Source organism: Thunnus thynnus, chromosome 13 (genome assembly GCF_963924715.1).
Source record: "Thunnus thynnus chromosome 13, fThuThy2.1, whole genome shotgun sequence".
NCBI classification, from domain to species: domain Eukaryota; kingdom Metazoa; phylum Chordata; class Actinopteri; order Scombriformes; family Scombridae; genus Thunnus; species Thunnus thynnus.
In genome coordinates this window covers 6,199,351-6,223,915 of record NC_089529.1, presented here as the reverse complement: position 1 = coordinate 6,223,915, position 24,565 = coordinate 6,199,351, and the positions used below count along the sequence as shown (strand labels likewise).

Genomic DNA, 24,565 nt, shown 5'->3' with positions numbered 1-24,565 from the left:
TGGTGCAGATGAAGCCTATAGCCCATGGAGGATGAAAATCATGCATTTACTCCTGTAAGACATGACTCAGGGCCTTTTGACACATATCCTCACATGCACTGTTCAGGGCTTCCTAACAAGGAGGCAACTCTTATTAGTCTTTCCTTGCTCAAAGTCGCCATGGCATACAGGGAATCATGCTTGATCCAGCATCCCAGGGGAGATTTCTCTCTCAGTGTGTGTGTGTGTAGTGCTGTCCAGCAGTGACCTGTCTCTCCCTTCCCTCTGAACGTTTTTAATGAGGGACAGATGGCTCATCTCTGTCAGCACCTCTTCCATGCATTATCTCTTTATCAGTCTACAGTGTTATAACGCAAAGCATAGCAGAGCTCTGAAGGCTTCATGACAAGAGCTCTGGCGGCAAAGTTTATGTCCACTCATATAGTCTCCCTCCCCACTGAAAGAATAGGGGTGTTAGATTTAGATTTCACTCAGAGAGGGATTTTACGTTTCATGCAACACAACAAACACTGTCAGATGGAACTGATGGGCAAGGATAGTAACTCTTCAGTTTGAATATCAACACTTCCCCTTTTAGAAAAAATGTGTCACTTTATTCAAACGAGTTGAGAGAGACACACTTCCTCTCTTTGATTCCTGCCACCATGTCAACAAAATGAGGCTGAAAGTGCAGTGGCATTGTGGGACAGGTTGACACCAGCAACACCAGATTTTGTGACTAAGTTCCCCTGGGTCTGGTGTCAGTAAGAATGAGTTTCTCCTGTCAGCTTAACCTAATGACCCCCAATGAAATATTAGACACAGAGGGTGTGCCATGTATATATTTCATTCTTTCTTTGAAACTTGACTCAAATCCCATTATGAAGTTAACCACGATCCTGTGTTCAAGCTGATCTGGAGGAACTGCTGAGTAAAACTCTGCCAATTATATATACATAAAAAAGACTAATTTGAGAGACGTATGGGTCAAAATTCTTAATAACGAATGAATAATGTACTGTTATTAACAGATTATGTGATCTACAGTGAAGCACAGTTTATTCTACTATGGCAAAATTCTATAAATTGTTTGACTTAAACCTGTAATAGTTTTTTTGCCACTTGAGGGCAGCAGAAACAAGCTGTGAACACAAAATTAACATATCACTTCTTTAAGATGATATGGCAAACTTGTTGGCAAATAGTTGCCTATCTACATATCCAGCAGACACGAGTCAACATCAGCATTCATTTGGAGTCATGTCTCTGGCCACCTAGGTAATGTAAGTCCAATATCCACTTTACTTTTAGCTATGTTGCACTCCAAAAACTCCTGAGGGAAATATAACACTCTTTATGCTCCACTATGTTCACTAGCTAGTCGCTAACTTTGTCTGTCTGCTGTTTGCTGCTGAGCAGGTGGTGTTTAGTCGGTTTTTGGTACTTTTCCACTAAAAACAGCTGCCTGCTAGAGCCAAAAACAACACAATGAGTGTGGTGACAGCGAACCAAAACAGTAAAGTTGCAGGCCGGAAAACCAAAACAATTAGCTTAAAATCGCTAAAATGCTCTGTTAAGCTGAGGAGAACTGCAGAGTCGGATGATAATTCTCTGTGGGTTTAACACTAGTCATTTGCTCTGTTTTTATTATAAAAATGAATTGCAGTTGCTTTAAATACAGACAGAAATACTCATTTTAAAAGGCTGAATTACCTTTAGGCCCAAAATATACAATAAAAGCAACAAATACAAAAAAATACAGCTTGGCAGATTGAATATAAGATAATATATATACTGTCCCCATCTTCACCTTCAAGCAAATATTTGATTATTTTGGGAATGTTCAGACATTTCAAATAGTCTCCAAGCGTCTACATCTACATCCCAGGCAACTATTTGCTGATAAATACTGTTATGCAAACACACTATACAGCAGATGTCTTTCCAGCCAACATATTCACAACAGTTATGAGTTTTAACCACATTTGTGAGCTTTGTGTGCTGCCAGTCATGGCTTGAGAGTTTTACTGTAAGGGAAAGAATAACAGGAAGGGGAGGAGCGAGACTTGTCGGCAGGTGGGTCCAAGACACTGTCAAAAGCTGTTGGTGTTCTACTTGCACAATACGGATGAAAATAGCTACACTGTGGAAAGTGCAAACCAGTCTACTGTGATCACAATTCTGGACTTTGGAGAAATACTGAAGCGAACTGAGAGGTTCTTCATATAAAGAGCAGATTTAGTCTGCCAACTGTGCCTGTCAACAGTTAAACTGTATTTAAACTGTGAGATTAAAATGTCTTAAACATGTTAAACACTACAAGGAACATGGCACTGTAGGCTTGATGGCGTTACAACCACAATGGCCACCATCTGTTTTTGCTCTGCCCCTGAAGTGCTAAAGCTGTAATTTAGGCAACCAGTAGGCTTCCAGGTATAAAATGTAAATGCAGTGTGCCTTTAACGCACAAAGAACATAACACATAAACAAAAATAAACCCTCCCTCGTGGATTCCGGACAAACATGCAAATGAGGCAGACGACATGCAGCTCTCATCATGTCACACACACACGGCTGTCAAACAGGGAAGAAGCAAAGTGAAGTGTTTTAACAAACAAGTCAGTTTTAACAAAAGGGAAGTGATTTTGTGAAAGAAATAAAAGTCCAATTTGGATGAGGATACCAAAGAACCACTATGATAAAATGTTTAAAGCTAAACCACAAGAAACAATGTAACCATGTGACTGTTTTACTTTTATGAATAATTACAAATGAAAACAATACAATTTCTGAATAAATTTGAGTCTCTCTAATAATATAAATTCTACTAAAAGTGTTTTTTTTTTGTTTTTTTTATCTATACAACCCAGGTCTAACAGACTTTAGGTGAAAATGGTTTATCTGGTTGTCATAGATACAACCACTTTAAAAAAAAATCTCTGTGAATGCCATTGAAGCCGTAGCAAATGATTGACAGAGAGGAAACCTCACTGCTTTAGACAAGTGCACGCCTGACAGACAAGCCAGCGGTTTGGCGTTTGTGCTGGGAGTGATAAAACATGCAGAGCAAATTTCAGGGGACACAGTTTATATTTTAGTAAACATCCAAAGTGAGTATCTACTTTGAGAGCCAGCTGCCTTATGAATATAAATGCTCTCTTGCATTGTTGCAGCAAATAAAACGTTTGCCTCATTTCATCAGCAGCCTCCTGAATGCATTATTCCTGCTTGCCTCTAACTTTCTTTGGATGGGTGTTTTGCGCTCCCTTCATTCAGATCATTGGTGTCCATGCATCTAATATAAACAAATGGTTTGCCTCTGCAGATGTTTTTCGGTCCTATTAAGCTGCTTCTCTCATCGTTTCTTCTCTGAAACTGCAGTTTAAGCTCACTTTACTATCCAAGTCCTTCTATGGAAAGTTTTCATCACTCTGGCTAGTGTTATTGTTGTATATTAGGAAATTTTCTCAAATCACATTACCTTCATAAACAGTTTGTTAGGATAATTCAACTCTAAATGAAAAAAGTCATTATTTTATAGTGCAGCTGTCCTTTCCAAGCCAAAACCAGAAAATACAACTTTTTTTACACATAAAATAATTATAAGTGCTATTACAGTCATCTTTTTCACCTTGTTTTTTACAATCAGTTCATTATGGAGCTGCACAGAAAAGTGCCAGGGAAACCTTTTTGTCTTGCCTTGTTATGACTTTAGAGCAGAGTCATGAATGTGAGTTTGCACTTGCTTCCGCTTCTCGATCCTGCCTGTCTGGTCATGCTCAGCTCATCCTCACATGGCCTTTTCCTCTCTTGCAACACCGACTGGATTCTCACAGAGAAATAGAGGACAGGGCAGATTATGCGGCCTTGTAATGCTTTAATGAGCTGTCACGCCATCATACTCAGGTGGATAATTAACCTTGATCATTTGTCATGTCATAATATCTGCGGGCCTCACTGTGGACTCACTCATTCAGCGTGTAATCTGCATGTCTCCCGGCTGCAGGTACGAGAAGATGGAGGAGAGGAAAAAGAAGAGATGAGGGGGAGGTGATTGTGATGGAGGTCAGAGATTAGGCCAGCGGATGTTGATTCCTCAGGGAGTGCTGGTCCTCTGGGAAGTCTCATTCTTTTTATAGTCTCAGCGGCCGGTCTGCAGGAGCCACTGAGATCTCTGAAACTTCATTTCATCTTTTTGCCTTCCTTTGCCTGCTTTCTTTATCCATCTTTCTCCCTCTAAAAGAAAACCAACATAATGTTTGGATTAAAGTATTTACAGTAAAGTACCTGCGAACTCCCCATGACTCTCCCTCATAGTGGCCATGAAGAGTTGTTCAAGTAAACACAGCACATGTCCTGACTCTCACATGCTGTTAGACTCCCCGGAGGAGGCAGCTTTGGGAGACTTACTGTTTATTTTACTGTTATTAGACATAAATGGCATTCATGACGCATCACTTGAGATTTATACAGCGATGAATACATTAACAGAACGTCTACAAGAGGAAGAATAAGCAGTCATCGGCAGTTATGTAAAGAAACGTGTAAATCACAAATGGAATGTGAGAAAAGACAGCAAACAGCTCACAGAAGTACCCGATGTGAACTGTGCGAGCATGTGCGCATGCATACTACACAAACACACATACACACACACACACACAGGCTATGAGCACAGTGAGAGGCTGCATCTTGTCTGTGGGTGGGACAAGATGAGCAGACAGTCCAGCTTAACAAGCTGTGAGCTAGAGCTGCAGCTTTTAAGTAGAGAAACACAGAGGCGTTTCTCTCCTTTTCGGTTTTTACAGCTTACCTCCTGTCTCGCTTTCTATCTGTCAAACACACAAACACATCTGTAAATGCTGCAGTCCTCCATCAAATTCAATGACATCCTCCACTCTTTTTCCTAACATTTTGGTTGGCTGCACATCCCAAAGTGGGAGCTTTATTGCTACAGGGTCATGCACAGTATGAACTGGACTGCCTGTATGTTTTCAGCTTGTATTTGCTTTTGTGTCTTCCTTCTCCATGTAGTTTCTAGTCTGACTGTTGTAAGTGTCCATTGTGGATTGTTTGAGAGCAATCCTGCCGGCCACCAAAGGTCAACCGTGCCATCATCTCGTCATAAAATTGGTGGCTGTTTTTGACAAAACGGGCTCAGCAGCAGAATTTCAAAAAGACTCAGTAAACACATATTGCTCACTGTGTTAACAGTGCTGAAAGACAAAGGTCATGATGAGGATACTTCTTCAGCTGGACTGGTCAGCCATGTTCTTGTAAACCGTCAAATGTTTGCAGCCCTCTAGTTTCCAACTTTAGAACATTTTTTGCTTTCTCTGCTAAGATAACAGAAGTTCTTGAGGATCTGATACCGAGATAAAGACAGACTCACACATACACACACACACACACACACACACTCAAAGAAAAGATCTCCTGTGAGAACAGGGTAAGCCTTGTATTTTTGGACAAGCTGACAGAGAACAAGGAAACTGTCGACATCAGGTTTTTCATAACGTGGTGCTTGCTCACATTAGTCAATGATTTACCCAAACAGCCATGACTTTCTTTATTAATGGCTTTTCTTTTTCTGTGTCCAGTCTCAAAAAACAGGATCAAAGGGAATGTTCAGTTTACAAAATGTGAGGAATAGCACCAAAGACGTCATGGAAAGAAAAACAAAAGGCTGTATTTAATAGGCATGCTAATGCATTTCTTATAAGTAAAACCATGTCCTGCAGCACAAACAGGCAATTAAAATGAAAAGCGTACATTTTCTTCTATTGTTTTTGTTTGTTACTCGATACTGTAACACACTGAACTCAAATCTTTTATAATTATCACAAGAGCAAGAAAATATGAATATCACAAATAAAACAGAGCTGCAGAGAAGTTTGTACATTTTATTCTATTGTAATTATTGTTGAACTACAGCTGATTGTTGTCGTTATGGTGATTGTTATGGGATCATTATTGCATTTATCATCAATGAACAAGTGTAGAATTACATTTCAGCTCATGCAAAATTGACAACTATTGACAACAATGATGTCAGCTTTTGGTGGTTGACCTCTAACACGCGCCTCAAATAGCAAACAAAACACTGCCAGCCTCAGCTTTTGGGACACAGCCTCAATCAACAACCAGCTCCTCAAGTCAAAATGCTATATTTCTGACCTGCAAATGAAAAAAAAACACTGTTGCACTTTTTCCAAGCACCCAGAGAGAGAAGACGTGTTGGACACTGTTCTTCAGCTAGCTGGTAAAATTGGCACTGAAAAAAATCAGTACAGACGAAATGTGGAGAACGGCCTGGCAGTGCAAGACCAGCACGGTGCTGATGACAGTGTTAACAAGCAGAACACCAGCAGGTTTATTCCTCCAGATGGGAAGTAGCTCAGGAAGCAGTTGTGTGTCTGATTAAGGGAGAAATTACTCATCAGTGGACCTGACAGTCATCTGGTGTGTAACACAGGTTCACCCTGCATGTATTCTAAACTTGTTGGAAACATAAACCTCTTAAGTAGGAATCGTTTTACACTCCGCCATATATGTTCAGTTAATATTAATGCTTGTTTACAGTGTCTGACAACTTATGTAACGCAATAAAAGGAAGGCATTAAGATATTCTCAAGAAAATGTTGCGTAATCAGATTTCAAAGCCTTCTTTTAAGACAGTCTTCAAATGTATTCACAGGTTCCCTCTCAAGATCAAGCATATAAGCACTCCAGCTTCTCCTTTTCTCACACATTATTATTCAGTCCTCTCATGTTTCCCACACTCCCTCTTTCTTCCCCTCTGCTTTATACCTGTGTGATCAGCAGCTCTGTGGATGTGTGAGTCTGCAAACTAGGCTCTGCAAAGTCTTCCAACACCTTTACAAATCTGGCATGCATACAGGTAAGGGAACTGTTTGTTTGGTTCATATATGTGGAACTACACACCACATGGACACTCTAAGAGGTCTTTTCCTGGCCCCTTTGTGGTGGTGGATCAATATACACTTTGCTTCTGCATCTACATTGCAGATGCAAAATTAGATGCAATCACCATCGCCATTAGATGATTATCTTCCGTGGTGAGCTTCCATGGCTGGTTGTCCTTTGTGGTGTTGCAGCTACTAATCCCAACACTGAAATGCTGTTGTTACTGTTGTTCTTGTCGTAGGTGAACTTCCATCACCTACGTTACCGAGCTCCATAAAGGCTCACACTTAGAGAAAAAAAAAAAGCTACTCACACATGATTTACTGACCTGCCATGTTTTCACAAGTGCATCATCAAACACTCGGTCACTGTACACATGACATACACCACCCACATGCGCAGTGCTAATGAAACATACAGAGTCATTCACTTTTCACACACAAACACACACATGACAAATGAATTTCTCTCTCTTGCCAATCTCTGTCCACCTCTCTTTCACTCATGATGCTTGAAACCAACATGCATGATCGAGAAAGCTGCTGTCCATCTCCGGACTGCACCAGATTTCAAAGTTGGGTGAGAAAAAGGGCTGAGGTGTTAAAAGTTAGTAGGAGGTCTGATCACCTCTATAAGAGCTGCGCCGTGAAGCATTGAAGCCCCTGAGAATTGCTGCTGCCCACGTTACAGTCTTTAAATAAAACACTGCCCTGATTATACTGCTCTCTTCCCGGCACAGAGCTCAGTTTCAGACACATGCAGCAGAAGGCAGCCTACATGGCCTAGATGCAAAGCCCAGCTGAGTACAGTAAAACGCAGTATGATGCGATATAGCACGGGATGGCAAGTACAACAAAGAACTCAAACAAGAGCGAGAGCACTCAGATTACACTAAAGTGATCGCTGACTTGTCAGTGCTGCCACCTCCTCTACCAGACTCTGCCAGTGCAGTGAGATGATTTCACTTGTTTCCAATGCAAATCAAATGGTAGTTTTAAAAGTTCCTGAATTAATTCTCCAGTGTATTTGTGTTTGGTAAAATAGGCAAAGGTGCATTAAAATTAAGTCACCCAAGTCACTGGCAGATTTGTTTTTCTCTAGACTTCAGAAAAACACAATTTTAAAGGGGCACTCCACCAAATTTACACGTCAGCTTGTGTGTGTCGTCTGTGGCTCTGCTTTGGCAAGCGAGTAAAAATGACCCCTGATGATGTCATCTTGACATCACAGTTAGCTCGGGCTTGAGACTTCAGTATTTAAAGATATTTTAGCCCCTTTTGACTATACTTTCAAAAATCTGTCTCTTGCATATGGAAATGCAAAACATTGTCGGAGTAGAGCACTCCTTTAAAAAGCGTTAAGATGTGTAGTTTTTTTTAAAATGAAGACAAAAGCATCTTTCATGAATATACTTGTTGACTGTTGTGGGCTCTGTGACAGGCCGCAGTCTGCAGGACATTAGGTGAAGGTTGGTCAACCTGAAACATGCACAGTATTTGCCTAACAAATGATAGCAAGCAGAGATGAACACTGGATGCAAACGAGGTTGAGATAATAGAGACTGGGGCTGCTTTCTGTGCGCCACACACTCTGTTAGTGTGTGCATCATGGCTGTTACCTAAGAAGGTAAAAAATGAGTTGGCATTATGATTCAGAGTAAATAAAAGATAAGTTAGGGGAGAATCTAAGCAGTACTTTCGCTCTCAAAACTCTTTTTTGGAAGCCATTAATGACACCTGTGGATGACAAGTTTTGGATTTAACCTTTTAGCCAAATTCAGAAATGTGTGCCTAAGTTAGTTGTCCCTATTGTGCAACCTTATAAAAACATTTTCTAGATTTATCTTCAACTAGCACTTAAAGATGGAGATAAGGAGAATTTTAAATAGCAACGTATGAAGACATATTAGGCTCTATTTTAGCTTTGGAGTTATCAGACTCTAATTTAGATGGTAATGAGCAAGTGCAGTGCTTTCATTATATGATTATGTCCTCAGATGAGGCAAAGCTATTGATGTGAAGTTGTCTTAGAAGCTGGCACAAGGCCACCTTTGCAATCAGGCATGAATTCTCCATATTAGCGCTCACTGAAAACAGGCTTGAAGCTCATTTGATGTGATAGCGATACAGCATGTCTAGTGGGAATAGATAACTTGGAAGATGTTAAGTTGTGTTAAAAGGAAGTTCAAAATAAAGACGTGTAGAAAGGAAGCTCCCCATCTTTACTACCTATTCCTGGACTCCATTATAGCATGTGTAATGGAAAATTTTTCCGTTTATGTGCGGGCTCTCACACAGGTGGCTTAGACACCCGACCCTTAAACGCCGTGACAAACCAGCTGGCTCTGACAGACAGCCAGAAAGCCGCTTGCTACAGTGTGAGTACATTTACTCCATTACACCCTCTCTCTCTCTCTCGCCTTCCTGGCTTTGTCACACACACTCTCAGACTCTCTGCAACAAAACGTGACCGTTTGGAAAAGGGAAATCCCAAAGAAATTATTGTCCAGGGTTATTTTTCCTTTCAGTTTTTTAATGATTTGTTTTCCAGAGTCATCCTTGCTGACTTTGAGATTTCCTATAATTTTCCAACTATTACAGTGAAAACAATTTAAGACCTTTTCCTTTAGTCATCTAAATCAAAAAAGATTTCCCCCTTCACAAAAAAACAAATTGTGTTTTTTGGACGAACATGCACATAATTGAACACACAAGCACATACACGCATACAGGCTCTCCTGCTCCAAGATCAAGTAATAATAGAGATGGCCATTAACTATTAACTAGCACTTTTCATTTATGCTGAGGCTTCTTTGTCTGTCAAGGTCATTTGGCGAGAAAGGATATCAAGCCAGGAGGGCTCTATAAAAATGAGGGAATTAAAATATCATCTTTCACGGCAAGGCAATGACTCCACTGGACCGTCGACATTTGACCAGAATGAGTTCTAGTACAGTGAGCACTTCAAGAACATCACATTGTGCGGCAGGGCTACGAGTTAATGATAGAGTTACAAGTAGACCACTGCAGCACATTGCTGTGCATCAAAGTGTGACCTGAATCCAGGGCGAGTGGATGTGGAACAAGTGAGGCACGAGTTGCGGCACGTTGTTACATTTCGTCAGGTTTGATGAGTTTAAATTCCATGTCAGAGTGGAAAGCAGACGTATGTATGAAGTGGATATGCATATATACTGTATTTTAGGTTACATGTGCATGCACTAGCACACGTGTCTGACCTTTCCATTTAAACCGAGAGCACCTGAGCTAAAATAAATCGATGCAGGCTGCGAGTGACACACTTCTCATTCTGGCATGGGCTCCGACTTATGCACGTGTGGTGTATTTCCACTATAAAACACCCACTTAATAGACCAAGGCAAGGTCATTGATGATGTGAACAGCTTATTAACTTAATTAGATGCTTGGCTTGCACTATAACTACACTGTAGTAATACAAGGGTCCTTGGTGTCACATGGCTTGGATCATACATCCGATTTCCGCTTCTCTCGCCAACATGACGTGTCTCCATATCCATGTGTCCTCTCCTATAAATGAGAAAACATGCAGCTGAGTGTGTTAAAAGTTTGCAGTGCTTTGTGTGTCTTCATGTGTGTGGGTTTAAATCCCAATATGTTGAAACTGACTGCAATGCTGTAGTAGCAACGACCTTGGAGATCAGAGGCTGGGATTCGATACTGCTTAATGTGCTCTCTGTCCCTTATTGTCTCTGTCTCCCTGCTTTATAAACCCCAGTGTGTGGATTTGTGGGTTAAGGAGTATCCTGCCAATCCCCTGAGCTCAGTTGAACAAGCTTTATCTCAGCAGGAGGCAGATCTCTAACAAAACACCCAACATTTGCTCAAAAGCATCTGTTTTGGATTCATGAAAGTGCACAGTGTTCATTTGTGCAGCTTCTGTGCTTGTACGCTATAGAAGTTGGTGTACATGTGTATGTAACACAGGCCATGCCCCTTCTTCTACATACATTTTTTACCAGTTAAGTATGTATTTAACCTAATAAGACCCTTTAGTCTGTGAATAACTGGAGACACATGTGGAAACTTGGTGTAATAATAGGACCCAAGCAGCTTATTCAATCCACCAACAAAGCTTCAGGATCAATGACTTGAATGTTTTCCCACGACTTACTGTATAAATCCCTGATGTTTGTAGCCGGACTTGTTTGTTCTGAAAGTATCTGTGTCGCAGGAGAGCCGGGGAGAATACAAAAAAGGGATGAAAAGAAGAGAGGAAGATAAAAGCAGAGAGAAAAGAGAGAGGGCGGCATGACAAAAGAGTAAAAGAGCAGAGAGGAGAGAGATGACTGAGAGAGACTGCTGTCCTCCAGGCGTGCAGGTTGGTAGGTTCACCTGGCGTGGGCAGCCGACTGCAGCGAGGAGACACACAACGAAGACTAATGGAGGGTTTATGATTCTCTACCTGTTCTCAGCTGTCTCTCAGCACCTGACAGCCTCCTACAAGAAATGGCATCATAACCATCAGGCCTCTTGTGTCACAGATGAGCAGCGAAGACAGAGGCGGGTAGAGACTACACAGCTGATGACACTGTATCCCGAGGATATTTCTCACTTGATCTTTGCTGCACTTGTTCCAAGCTTTGAGATGTTTTCCACCAGAAAGGAGGAAGCCTAATACACAAACTCAACTCTTACAGACATTTGTTTGAAAAACAAAAGGCGAAGCCAGTGACAGTCCATTTACGGTTTAAGAGTCACCATTGCCGTGTTTATGCTGGATGGAGAAAGGATCAACACAATGTAGGAGTTTGAAGCTGGTGAAATAACATTTGGCTCGGCTGTTAGACTATGATGTGAATAAAAAAAACACACTGCTCTCTCACAAGATTAAAGGAATGTTTCAACATTTTGAGAGATTGAGAGAGTGTCGAATGAGAAGATCAATACCGCTCTCGACTTTTGCATTAAATATGAAGCTTCAGCCAGGAGACATGTTAGCTTAACTTAGCATAAAGACTGGACACAGCAGAAACAGTTAGCCCGACTCCGTCTGAAAGTTAAAAAATCAGCCTACCAGCACCCCTGCTTCATCCAAACATAAACACAAATGTAAAAACGACAAGTTGTGGTTTTTAGTGGGGGCATTTTGTGCAAGACTATTTCTTGGCCGGGAGCGGTGACTTCTTGTCACTGTGAGGAGCAAGAAACCAGCAGAGACTACAGGGAGTCACTGCATGTAAGCCAACTGTCCTCTAGCTTTAGCTTCATATGTAACACACAGAAAAGAGAGTGATATCAATCTTCTCATCCAAAGGCTGTATTGTGCTAAAAAAGAACAAGTTCGTTTGGTGTTACGTCCGACCACATTGGAAACCAGATGTGTTAGCTGTTCCAAACAGCCACATTTGAAGGTGGAATGAAAGGCTGCCTGTCACAGAGAGGAGTGAGATGTGTTAACCTCGGGTCAAACGCGGGGATATTGGTGCCTATTTTGGCATGTAGTCATGGTGTTGCACCCAAGTGTACACATGAAAAGCGTCAGAAATTGTTGTTCAAATCATGAGAAGAGGGCTAGAAAGAGAACCTCAAACCCTGCTTCCTTTTCCGATAGGTCCTCCAAATTAAACAACAAAATATGTCGGGCTTCGAAACCATCCGACAAGCAATTGTGATAGAATATACTGGCACCTTAACTCTCAGCTATAAGCATTATCTCCAAAAATGTTTAACTACTTCTTTCGACAAATCTTATCTCCATTAGTCAATCATTTTATTATGTTTCACGCTATTTGCTGCTGCTATACCTCTGAGTCTGGAGATGGAGCATCGTTCTAGAGGTGGTTTATGTATGAGTGAAACCTTAAAGTGACTATGATCAATATTTTTATAATGTATTAAGTGAAAAAAATTATTTTCAGAGGCGTCACCCATAGTGATGAACCTACAGAGAATTATCACCCAACTCTCCAGCTTTCTTTAGCTTTACTGAGCTTTGTAGCAAGTTTCAGCTCATTGTTTAGCTGTCTGGCTGAAACTTTCCTGTTTAGGTTCGCTCTCAGCGTTCTCATAGCTTCAGTTTTGAGCAGGCTGCTGTTTTTAATGAAAAAGCTCTAAAAACCCACTGTACACCACCTGCTCAGCACCAAACAGCAAACGGACACAGTTAGCTGTAGACTAGCTGGTTAACATAGTGGAGCATTTAGCAGCTAAAGAGCCAGATATTTCCTTCAGGGGTTGGTTGAGATCGAAAAGCTAAAAGTGAATATTGCACTCAGAATCATGAATAAGCAACTGTTTGCTAATAAGTTTGTCATATCAGCTTCACAAGTGAAGGTAATGTTGTGTTCACAATTTATTTCCTCCCCAATCTCCTCCTTATTTAATGTTTTTAGTATTGTTGATTTAATTACAATTTAATATTCATGTATGTGTTTAATAAGGGGGATTACTTCTCTCAGCAGAGTCTTAAATACAGCTTTGATTGTTTGAGAGCTCCCTCAAACATCACAGCCTTTTCCACCAAATCTAACTGTATAATCACTTGCTATAATTGGTTAATTCCTTGACGTAAGTGTCTTTGGTGGAGCTGTAGTGACTGTCAGCTGGCTCACAATGATGAATGGATAAAAATCAGGCAACTAAACTTTGTTTTGGTGCTGTTGTTTCCAAAATAGCTAAGATTCATACAAGTATGTCATGAGAAGTTGAAGCTGAGGTTTGGTGATGTAGGCAGGCATCCAAAATCTCAACTGTTACTCACTGGCCCTGACCCAGAGTCAGTCAGTCAGTCTGTTATCTGATGTCCTAAAGCTAATTTGGCTATTAGTGACCACCGGTTGCTCGTCCGGGTCAGGCACGAACATACAGGCTTGATTGACACAGACTCGGGGCACGGCAGGGCAGTCCATCTCCTCTCATCTCCATCACATTAGAACCACTATCTCCTTTTAGTCATACACAGCCCTCGTCCTAATGATCCAGATTAGTTAACAGGCTTGGCACAACGGCTGTCATGTTGGAAGCCCCAGCTATCCATTATAGCCTAGTCCACCTTTTCCTGGTGCCACAGGTGGCTGTTCCAGTAACAGCCTGCCTCTAACCCAAATAGGAGACAGGCGAGAAATGAGATCAAAAACAGCAAGCTTCTCTCTCCCAGTGCAATCAGACAATAGCATGTGAGGAGCTGCTAAATATGGGTGTAGGGCTTTGGTGCGTCTTATTCTCAACGGGTTATTTAAACTACCCAATTATCCCTGATCCTCAGGAGAGGTGACCCACACTGGCCTCCTGTCCCAGGAGGGTGAGAGGAAGTAGGTCTCATTATGAAAAGGTGGAGGTGGGGTTTCCTCCAGTGTGGCAGCAGTTTCATCTGTGGGCTCAGAAGGGGTCAAAGGTGCACAAGGAACGGACAAGAAAAGGTTGGGTAATGACCAGAGAGGAGACATGGCACAAACTAGTGAACCCAGACACTGATGCAATAACAGAGCAAAAGAGTGTGAGATGGTTTAGTAAACTTTGTACCAACAGACACACAGTATAAATGGGGTAATTCACTTCAGCAAAATCCTTTTGAAGTAATTTTTTTTTTCTGCAGATTGGACAAAAGCTTGGTTGAATGTCGACAAATAATCTATTCATTAAAAAGATTACAGAGTAACTACAGTGACGTAGAATTGTACCCCAGAGTTTGTCAGTACACCGTGACATCACTGTTGGGTGTGGTTGCAGGTGCAACAGAGCACACCTCTGACCAGACACAGAGGTGAGACAGGCTGGAAACTTTCATCTGTTTAGTTAAGAAAGTTAGTTTAGGTTTTCACTTTAAAGATAAAATGAAATAAAATATACTCAGTATTTGTATATTTTGTCTAATAGACAGAGAAACTGTAATCTATATTTTTGAAAGGATGCTGACATTATAAAGCTTATCGGAATGAATTCAGACACTTTATCTCAGATATAAGTAACAATTAAATTTTCAACTTCTGATATTATACTGTACATCAAATCTACAAAATTATCAATTTTTTTTTACATTATTACACATTTTATTTGAGCAAAAATTGACTATATAAATATATATGAGAGACTTTGGGTGCAATGGTGTGTAGAATTTATATTATGTTTTTATACTACCTGAACTGCTGAAATGTTTTTATTATTGTTGGACAAAAATGTTAAATTGACAGTGGGCGCAAACATAAGCAGCATCCCACTGTGGATGCTTAAAAAAGGATTGTTAGATTAAAAATATAAAGACAAAGAGTGGAGCTTTTAGGATGAGCTTTGCACTGGTGGCAGCATCAGACATAGTGACCACGCATGAAGAAGCATTTGTCGGTGTGCCTCAGAAATGACGCAAACAACACACTTAGCATATGTCTGGTGACAGCAAAGATCCCTTGAAGGGGGGAAGGAAGGAAACTCCACAGCAGGAGAGAACGACGATGAAGATGATTCAAATGAGGGGGTGGAGGGTGGCGGTGAGGGGGGGGGGCAGCGTACAAATTTAGGGATGCGGGTAGGAGGGTGGTGTGTTGCTAAAGGCCACATTTTGGAAAACATTAAATATCTGATTCATTTGATACTCATGGTGGTTTGTGATTCATAAGTGTAAACAGCTGACGGAGACGATCATGAGAGGCGAAGGAGGTCTGAGGCATAATGTTGCTGTCGTGCTCGGTGCACATGGGCTCAGTGGATCTTTTTGTTGTTTTGTTTTTTTTACTTCATTTCAGTGGTGGAGGTTATTACTGCAGTCTGTGTACGCCACCACATCTACTGTCTTTAAGGTTGGTGCTTCCATCATTCTTTAATGCTTGACACATGGACTGACTTTGCAGTGGTCCTCTCCGCAGTGATATCCTGCAGACAGTCTAATAAGTGAGTTCAGAAAATGATATGACTTTACCGTAATGAAAGACAAGGAAAAGACCATTTTCACAATGTTCCTACAATCAAAAATTTCCAGTCTGAACACACTGTCACCCACCTTTTACCAGGGCATCCCCGCATCGTGAGGACATTATAGTTTAAGCGTTTTCTCTTTACCTTCTTTTCACCTTGAGTAAATGAGAGCACTTGGAACCTAGGTGAACAATGAAAAGACGCAGGAGACAGAGCGGAGAGAAGAGGAGCAGGAGGAGGAGGGAGGCAGGAGAGCTGACTCACTCCGGTGTGGGGGCTCCGGTGGTGCAGAGGGGCACTGAATCATCTGGAGCCTTATTGAATATTTCCTCCATTTGATGTCATTATCGCCCCAGTGATCATCACTCCCATCATCAGCGCTGGCCCTGAGACTCCATATTACGGGCAGGGGTAGAGGTAGAGGAGGCAGACCAGGAAGCTGAGGGTCTTTTGAGGTAAAAAGCCCGTCTGCAAGAAGGGAGTGAATAAACAGGAAAAGACAAAAAGCAGAGAAGAGGACAGAGTTTAAGATGACAGAGAGGAGTGTTCTAGTTGAATATGTGGGGATGTGTATGATAAAGTGTAAGAGGTGTACCTGTTTTCTTTGAGGTAAAAAGGCAAAGAAGCAGCGTGAAAGAGAACTATTGATGGTGCAGGATCGCTGGGCGAGCCTGTCCATGCTCGCCCCGAGTACAGTACCTGCTAGGAGTGAGTGTGTGGGCTCTAATCAATGCCGACTGTGTGATCAATACTGTATTTGTTGCTGCACAGAAATTCTCTGTTGAGCCTACACATAAAAAAAGATGACAGCAGAACTGAGGTCATATTTAAGTCATTTCTATTTTTATTAGAAATGGATCACATTTCAACCCAAGCAGTACTTTTTTTTTTAACCTTCAATGTGCCATGCATACAAAATCAGAATCAAAGTGTCCATCTGTTAGTGCCCAATAAAGTTTATACTTGTAAGGGGTTGATATCAAAGTCTTTCTTCTGTGCAATTATTCACAGATATGTACATTCAAATTAGTCAGCCTTGTATCACGCATCCGCACAAAACGAAACAAAAATTTAAAAGTAAAAAGTTACAAAACAACTTCAAATTAAACAATATATTTCTCTTTTAAAATAGAATTAATAACTATTCCAATAACATGAGTTAAATTATGATTGCTTCATTATTAACCATAGGCACATCGTAGATATGTGAGGCGTGGTACAAGCCAAAATGGAGGCCGTGTAAATCTTCCTGTCTCACTGCAGCTGATGTTTGTGTAAACAAAATCACCAAGCTATCCTACGGCCCTTGTAGGACCACTTCAAAAATAAAAAGTAAAAAAAAAAAAAAACAAAAACAAAAAAAAGAGAACTATGTCTTAAAGTTTCCTCTGCTCCAGTTTCTCACAGGGTAGCTATGCGATATGTGATAAACTGAGAAGGAACTCTTCCAGGAGCTCTTTCAGAGATGTTTCATGGCTCACAATGATTGGTTTCTTTGGTATAAACCACCACATGACTTCCTACAACAACAAAGAATCTCTTCATCTGAAATGAACACAGTAATGATTGGAACAAAACTGCCACCTGCTCGCTTTCTTTGAAACTGGTTTTTAGATTTGTCAAAATACAAAACTTGATGCCTTCTTTTAACATGAAAGTGCATGTGACTGATCTCTGTGGATTTGGCTACAGGTGGATCACGCCTTGTATAAAACGTGGGGTGAGTATGATGTGATTGAAAGTCACATTGAACATTTAAGGAAGTGTCACACCGAATATCTGTGGATTACAAAATATGAGGTAATTAACTATTCAGTATTAAAAGAATCAGACTTTCTCAGCTTAACAAATATGACGTGATACTGGTGAATGAGTGGGATAATGTGTCTACTTTGCAGTCACGGTTACATCACTGGATCATCTTCAATTCTTAGCATTGACAGTCAATTCAGGAGAGACTGTCCATCTGTGTGTTTGTGGTAAACAGCAGTGTTTACTCTGTTATACATAGCATTCATTACCATACACAATGTACGGGGACATAAATGTGATACACTGTGATTTCTGATGCTGCTTTTCTTTCACTGCCATGAAAAATAAATCAGGACCCTCATTAACTTTAACTTAATTATACATATGGATAAAAAAATAATAATAGTCAATAAATAAATCAGTGGATAAAACTGAAGGCCTTTAAGAGATTCAGGGTTTCTTTTTTGCTGTTGTTCATTTTCATGAACATCATTTGACATCATAATGGTCTTTCATTCATTTACTAGAAATGGAGTGAAAATACAACGAATTGGTAAGAGTGACATGGAGGAATGCATTGCAATAGTATGTTATCACAGTTTTCCCTCAGCTGTAATGGTAATCCTCATCCTATGCAAAGTCTATGGCTATTATGAATATCATCTTTATCCCGTTCAGCCTGATCACAGTTGCGAATCAGATACGAGTTTTGGATATCTACGATGATATACTGATCCTACTTTTCAACAAGAACCCTAAAAAATACCATCATCTATTTCCATTTTCTGAAAAGGATATAAGGAAGGAAGACGGGGAGAAGGTGAGTAAGAAGAAATGAAGGGTAGATAAAAGGAAAAGAAAAGGAGAGGAATGAGCTTGTAGGTCAGTACTTTCTCCCTGTGGTGACTAATGAGACTCCACTGTCCTGGACAGTATTTTTAGGATGCTCTACATGTCCACTGAGACATATAAGTTGCCAAGGTGACCTGTTTTCACCATGATCAACTACGTAACCCAGAGTGGCTGTTGTTTAGGACAAAAAAAAAGGCAGGAAAAAAAGGAATATACTTCCCCTTGAAAGTCGTGAATTTGGCACACTTCATGTCCTTTAGCACGGCATCTTCAAGTAAAAAGTTATCCTCAAATTTAAAAAAAAAAGAAAAAAATAGAAAAAACAAAATAGACCCCGCAATTGTTCCTGTTCCAGTGAATGCACATGCTGATATATTGGATTCACCTAAGGCAAAAAGGATTGTGAGTAAGTGTGAAAAGTGCTCTTTGAGTCCCCCTCCACAGCTCAGGTCCGGAGTACTGCAGAGAGTTACTGGTATGGAGGGTGGGGGGGGGGTGTCCTGTTTGAAGGAAAGCACTGGATGGTTAGGGAGGTTTTTCTCCCTCACCTCTTCCTTCCTTCTTCAAAGTGATCCAGCTGAGTCAGGATGTGTCCCCTTCAGGCTGCTCCCCTCCTTTCTCTCTGTGGATCTCTCACGGGGACATGTTGAGTAGCTTAGTAGATTTATTGGGGTAATTGATAGCCAGGCTGATGGCAGCGATGTTCTTCAGAGCCTTCACAATAAAAAAGAAAGTGCATCAGTATGTGAATGAAATACAGAAGGAGAGGCGCAGGGAGAACAAAATCGAGCAGAGTGCATATGTAAGTTACACAATGAGATATCAGAATCCTGTGCTGCGTGTTGAGTGACGATAAAGAGACAAATTGAGGCTGTGAATTTAGGGGATGACTAGATTAGATGACTAAACTGATGATACAAGGAGTTTACGTCAATGTATTTAATAACTGAAGTGTTTAACAGATTGTACTCCCCTTCAATGTTTTTGTTCTCTCCACTGACATTTGTTCACCACTATGACAACTACTGACCAGAACATCATGAACTTGGATTTGGCTTTCCATAGAACTATTTCATATGGTTTTGGGTTCTCCTGTTTTGTGGCATTTGACCAGTATGCCACTATCTCAAATTCTCCTTTTGATCAACAATTTGGTCCAAGACCAAGTCTAACAAACTCATTTAAATTTCAATTCAGTTAACCGTGGAGTCCCCAGAGAATGAATCCTCATGTCTTTGCTGATCTCCTGACAAGAGTTAAAACAATTATCAGAAAAATAATCAACTATTTGGTGATGGAAAAATCGTTTTTGTCAAATATCCTATATCAAAAAAATAGTGAAAAAATGCCAAAAAGTTTCCAGTTGCAGTTCCTCCAAAGTGAGGAATTGCTGCTTTCCTTTGTTTTATATCAGTTTAAATAATTTCTGATTATTAGTCGCACAAAACATGTTTCAGATGACTCTGGGAAACTGCAATGGACATTTTTTAATGCACTAAACAATTAATCGAAAAAAATAAATCAACACTGATAACAATAATGAATAGTAGCCCTACCCCTGACCTTTCCTTTAGCATCACTGTCAGACCAGAGGTACCACTTACACACCACTAATAATCTATTTGACATGAAATTACCATGACATTTCCTAAACAAATTCAATTTCCCTAGAGGATGAACTCTTTTCATCTTTGATAGTCTATGAACTCTCCTCTTGCCCCTCCTTCAGGCCAAAATGACAACTTTGCACAAAAGATCTACACAATTTTGTATTGTGGGCTGTAATGGCATAACATTTCATAGAAGTTGTCTTTTGTCTCACTATAGGTGTCTGCCTTGTCTCCCTTGTGTGCCCTCATCAGAAGTCTTTTATTGCATTACACTAGCCAATTGGCTGCCCTTGATGATGCGTATGTCATAGGAGGCTACCTGCCCTCCCCCTATATAAAGGGCTGACATACTGTCATTCACCATTCAAAAACCTCTTCTCACTTCACAGAAGCTAGTACCCACAACAGAATAGCCACTCTGGAGCTTAGCTAAACTGTTCACAGATACGAGCACCTACCCCAGTTGCCAAACACTTTGCTCTCGGTTGTTGTTCAGTTCGTATGGACATGAGCTCCACCGTGACCAAGCAGCAGCTCGAGCACAGCAGCCAGCTAGAGGCAATTCTAGCTGTCTGTGTCCAGCTAGCGGTTGGAGTAGCAATACCCCTCACCAGCCAAGCCAAGAGTAGCAATACTCCCCACTTGCTAGGTAGCCATATCTAACACAGTTGGCCCTGCAGAGTAGCAGTACTTCAAAGGGGTAGTGCTAACACCAGCTACATGGAGCACCATTACGATTTCCCCATACAAGCAACAGACAAGAAGCAATATTTTTCACCAAACTCACTAGCTGAGCAGTAGCAATACTATGCTTTATATCATGTTCCACTCCTGGCTTCACAGCTAGTGTGCGTAACTGTCCACTGCCACCCATAGCTGTCTATACAACTCAGCTAACAAGAAGCTTATTAGTTAGCACACATGTAGTTAGGTAACCATTGCTACATCACAGATACTGTTGATCCCTACCATGGACGACAAGCCGCAGGCGTGAGCCTGTCCATGTGGTAATGAAATACCGCAATGGGACGCACCCAATGTGCACATCCTGTCTGGGACTGCAACATGCTAGGGCAGCTCTAGCCTCACTCCTTGAGAGTATATCCACTGTGCCCAGTTCTCCCTCAAGCTGCTTCATCGAAGGCTTGCGCGTCAGGCTATTCTGTTGGGGGGGATCCCCCCTTGGCAGTAACAGAAACGCTGTAGGAACAGCCAGAACTCACTGTTTGCCTGGAGAAATGCACCGCTGAAGGAGCGAGCTGGGGCGACCAGCTGGATGCTCTTCACCCCCTCCCACAAGAGCTGAAGGAGGACTGCCATGTGGCAGACATATACACCGCAAAGCAAGCAGTTCCCGTATACATACCGGAACAGACATCAAGTCACATGGGGGCTCAGAGTTGCTTATCTCCAATGACGAAGATGACGACTCCTCCCTAACACCATCAAGTCGGACTGCAAAGCCTTACCCATGGCAGTGGAATGGAACAGGGAAGCTTCATCCTCCGCTATACATATAGGACATATGTAAATGCTCCGCTGCGAAGCTCAATATCCTATGGCCCACTGTGCAAATGGAGACAACTACATCTCGCTGTCATGGGAAAAAGCTGTCCAATGTAAGAAGATCGGGAAACAGCTCCCTCCCATCTTGCATGAACTCCTGGATGAGCTGGCTGCTACATGGCGAGTCAAGCCATAAGCCCCTTTCAGAAATGCAATGCAACCCTGAAGTTATACAGACATTACCCGGAGGAGCTGTATGTGTGAACGCAAATGTCCGAATCAGTCAGACCGGACACTAAACAGACTTTACCCTGCTGCGTCTGACACGGACAATCTCCTGTGGTGTGCTACATGTATGAAAGGGCAACTCTGGACATTGTCTGGACTTCATATGTGAAAATGGCTACACAGAGACAAGCACCCCATACCCAGTGGCTCACTGCTTGACTGGGAGGAGATGGAGGCACAGTGGTTGCATCATATGCCACAGGTGGAACTGGTTGTGGCCTGTCATCTTCACCTCAAGGATCCTATGTCGGCATCAGGGTCCTCCCTGCCCTCCAAAACTGACCGCTTTCAGTCTAGCCCGACGAACAAGAGCTACAAAGCATCCGCCATTACTGTCCAGGCCCTGAATGCATCTTCATTCCTAATGGGCTACCAGGTAGAGCTGGAGGAAGAGATGACAGCTAAGCCGGACGCAAAATTGTGGCATTGCTACCAACCACTGCCTACACCTCAATAAAGTGGCGGTCCAGGCCACAAGCAGAGCAATGCACTTGATGGAGCTGCAAGAAAGAGCCAGGTGGTTAAATCTCACCAACCTAGACACTAGGGAGAAAGATCTCCTGGATATGCCAGCAACTCAAGCTGGCCCCCGAGAGGGTCAGCAGGCTCCTCGACTCAGGGAGGGGAGCAGGAAGGCGCCATTCCTATTCCCTCACCTGTCCTAACCCCCCTTCAAACTCCGTTTGGGAGCATGGTGGCCCCTGCTGTTCACTGCAGCGTGTACAGCAGGGGCCAGCTCCCAGTTCCCAGGGAGAAGAAGAGACAGAGTTCCGTCCGTGGTTCCTGTCAGTGGACGACTCACGTCTCACAAGTACTTCTCTTTATCACACCGCAATAAAGTTGTCCCAACTGTCTTCTAGGTGAAATGCCGAGGGCACAGTTAATATTAAAAAGAAAAAGAATACTGTTGAAAAACAAATTAATCTCCCCCATCAACCCACCAGGGAGAGCATCGTCTCCCCCTGGTGAAGGGGAAAGTACGAGGGCCAGGCCACAGATGAGGCATCGCCAGGTGTTGCCTCAAGAGGGTGCCATTACACCATTGGCGAATTGGCCAGCCAGCCCCCTTTCAGTAAGAAAGTTAGAGTGGACGGCATGCAGAAAATCAGAATGGGTGTTAAAAACGATAGACAGGGGTTATAGACTGCAATTAGCCATCGTTCCACCTAATTTCAAGGGAATAATTTATTCTCAGGCCATAAGAATAGTTCTGCCTGGTCGCAACCCTAACGGGTTTATTTCAACATACTTCCTAATCCCGAAGAAGGGAGGGCGAGGCATAAGAGCTATTCTAGACCTCAGGGCCTTGAACAGATATCTCAGAAAATACAAATTTAGAAGGTTGACACGCGCGTCCCTTCTGCATTTTGTGTGCCCAAGAGATTGGTTGATGTCAATCGACCTGAAAGATGCATATTTCCACATTCCCATATACCCCCCCCCCCCCCCACAGGAAATACTTATGGTTTGCCTTTCAGAGGGTTTCTTATGAGTATCGGGTTCTCCCTTTTGGCCTGTCACTCAGCCAGAGGGTGTTTGGAAAATGCACTGAAGCAGCATTAGCCCTGGTGAAAGAGAGGGGCATATGTGTGGCTACATACTTAGATGGCTTATAGCGGCCTCCTCGCCACAAGAGACGGATGCCCACACAAAAATGTTTGTAGAGCACATAGAAAGACTGGGTTTCAGGAGAATGTGGAGAAGTGAGTGTAATGTCCTGACTCAGGGGATTTCATTCATAAGACTATCTCTGGACTCCTGCCTGTCACGAGCCGCTCTCACACTGGAGAGTGACATCACTCACAGCGTGTCTGAGTCATTTCCGCATGGGACAATTGGTCTCACTTAGACTGTGTCTGCATGTGGCTACTGGGGCTGATGGCTTCAGCTCTGGTAGTTGTCCCACTGGGCCATTTATGTATGAGGGGAATTCAGCATTGAGTGGCCTCACGTGGGCTTGATCCACAGCGAAAAAGGCGCTGCAAGCTGAGAGTCTTCGCATCTTGCACTGTAGTCGTCATTGGAAGAACCCCGGGTTTCTCTCACAGGGAGTTCCACTGGGAGTAACACATCAGGAGAGTGGTCACAGCAGACGCGTCTCTGACGGGACCTATGAAGGCAGGTCAGTGAATGGCAGGTGGAGCACACCACCACACTCTATTCACATGATTTATCTGGAACTAATGGCTGTGGATCTGGTTCTATGACACTTCCTTCCTCTTCTGGAGGGTCACCGCATATTAGTCTGGTCAGACAACACCACAGTGGTGGCATACATCAACAAGCAGGGGGGACTCAGGTCTACCAGACCAGACACACTAGCACAAAGACAGATTGTATGGAGTTATGCCCATTTTCAGTCTCTGAGAGCAATTCATGTACCGGGGGTTTTGAACTTGGGGGCAGATTTGCTCACAAGAGGCAACTTTATGCAGAGTGGAGGTTATACCTAGATGTGTTCTACTTTATGCTTTTCCTCCAGTCGCTCTGCTATTGCAGAGTCTAGCGAGAGCAGGCAAGGAGGGTCTCTAATTTTGATAGCCCTGCATTGGTCAGGGAAGCATTGGTTAGTTGACATAATACAACTCCTGTGCCGTGAGATGGACCCACTACTCCTCCACAGATATCTGTCGTCTCAGGCGTGGGGAGAAGTATTCCACCCTTACTCAGAGAGACTGGCTCTTTGGGTTTGGCCCCTGAGCGGTCTAATTTGACAGCAGTAGGACTTCCTCAGAATGTTATTGATACGATTCAACGCGTCAG

General features: G+C 42.3%; 1 protein-coding gene across 1 annotated transcript in view; it reads right to left on the bottom strand.

The window, feature by feature from the left end:
• Nucleotides 1-16,615: 16,615 nt before the first annotated feature.
• Nucleotides 16,616-24,565, bottom strand: part of zzef1 (zinc finger, ZZ-type with EF hand domain 1) — a 34,486-nt gene continuing 26,536 nt past the window's right edge. Inside the window, exon 54 of the mRNA XM_067607464.1 lies at nt 16,616-19,112. Coding sequence (XP_067463565.1) covers nt 19,032-19,112 — 81 coding nt within the window. The 3' untranslated portion in view covers nt 16,616-19,031. The remainder of the gene's footprint in view (nt 19,113-24,565) is intronic.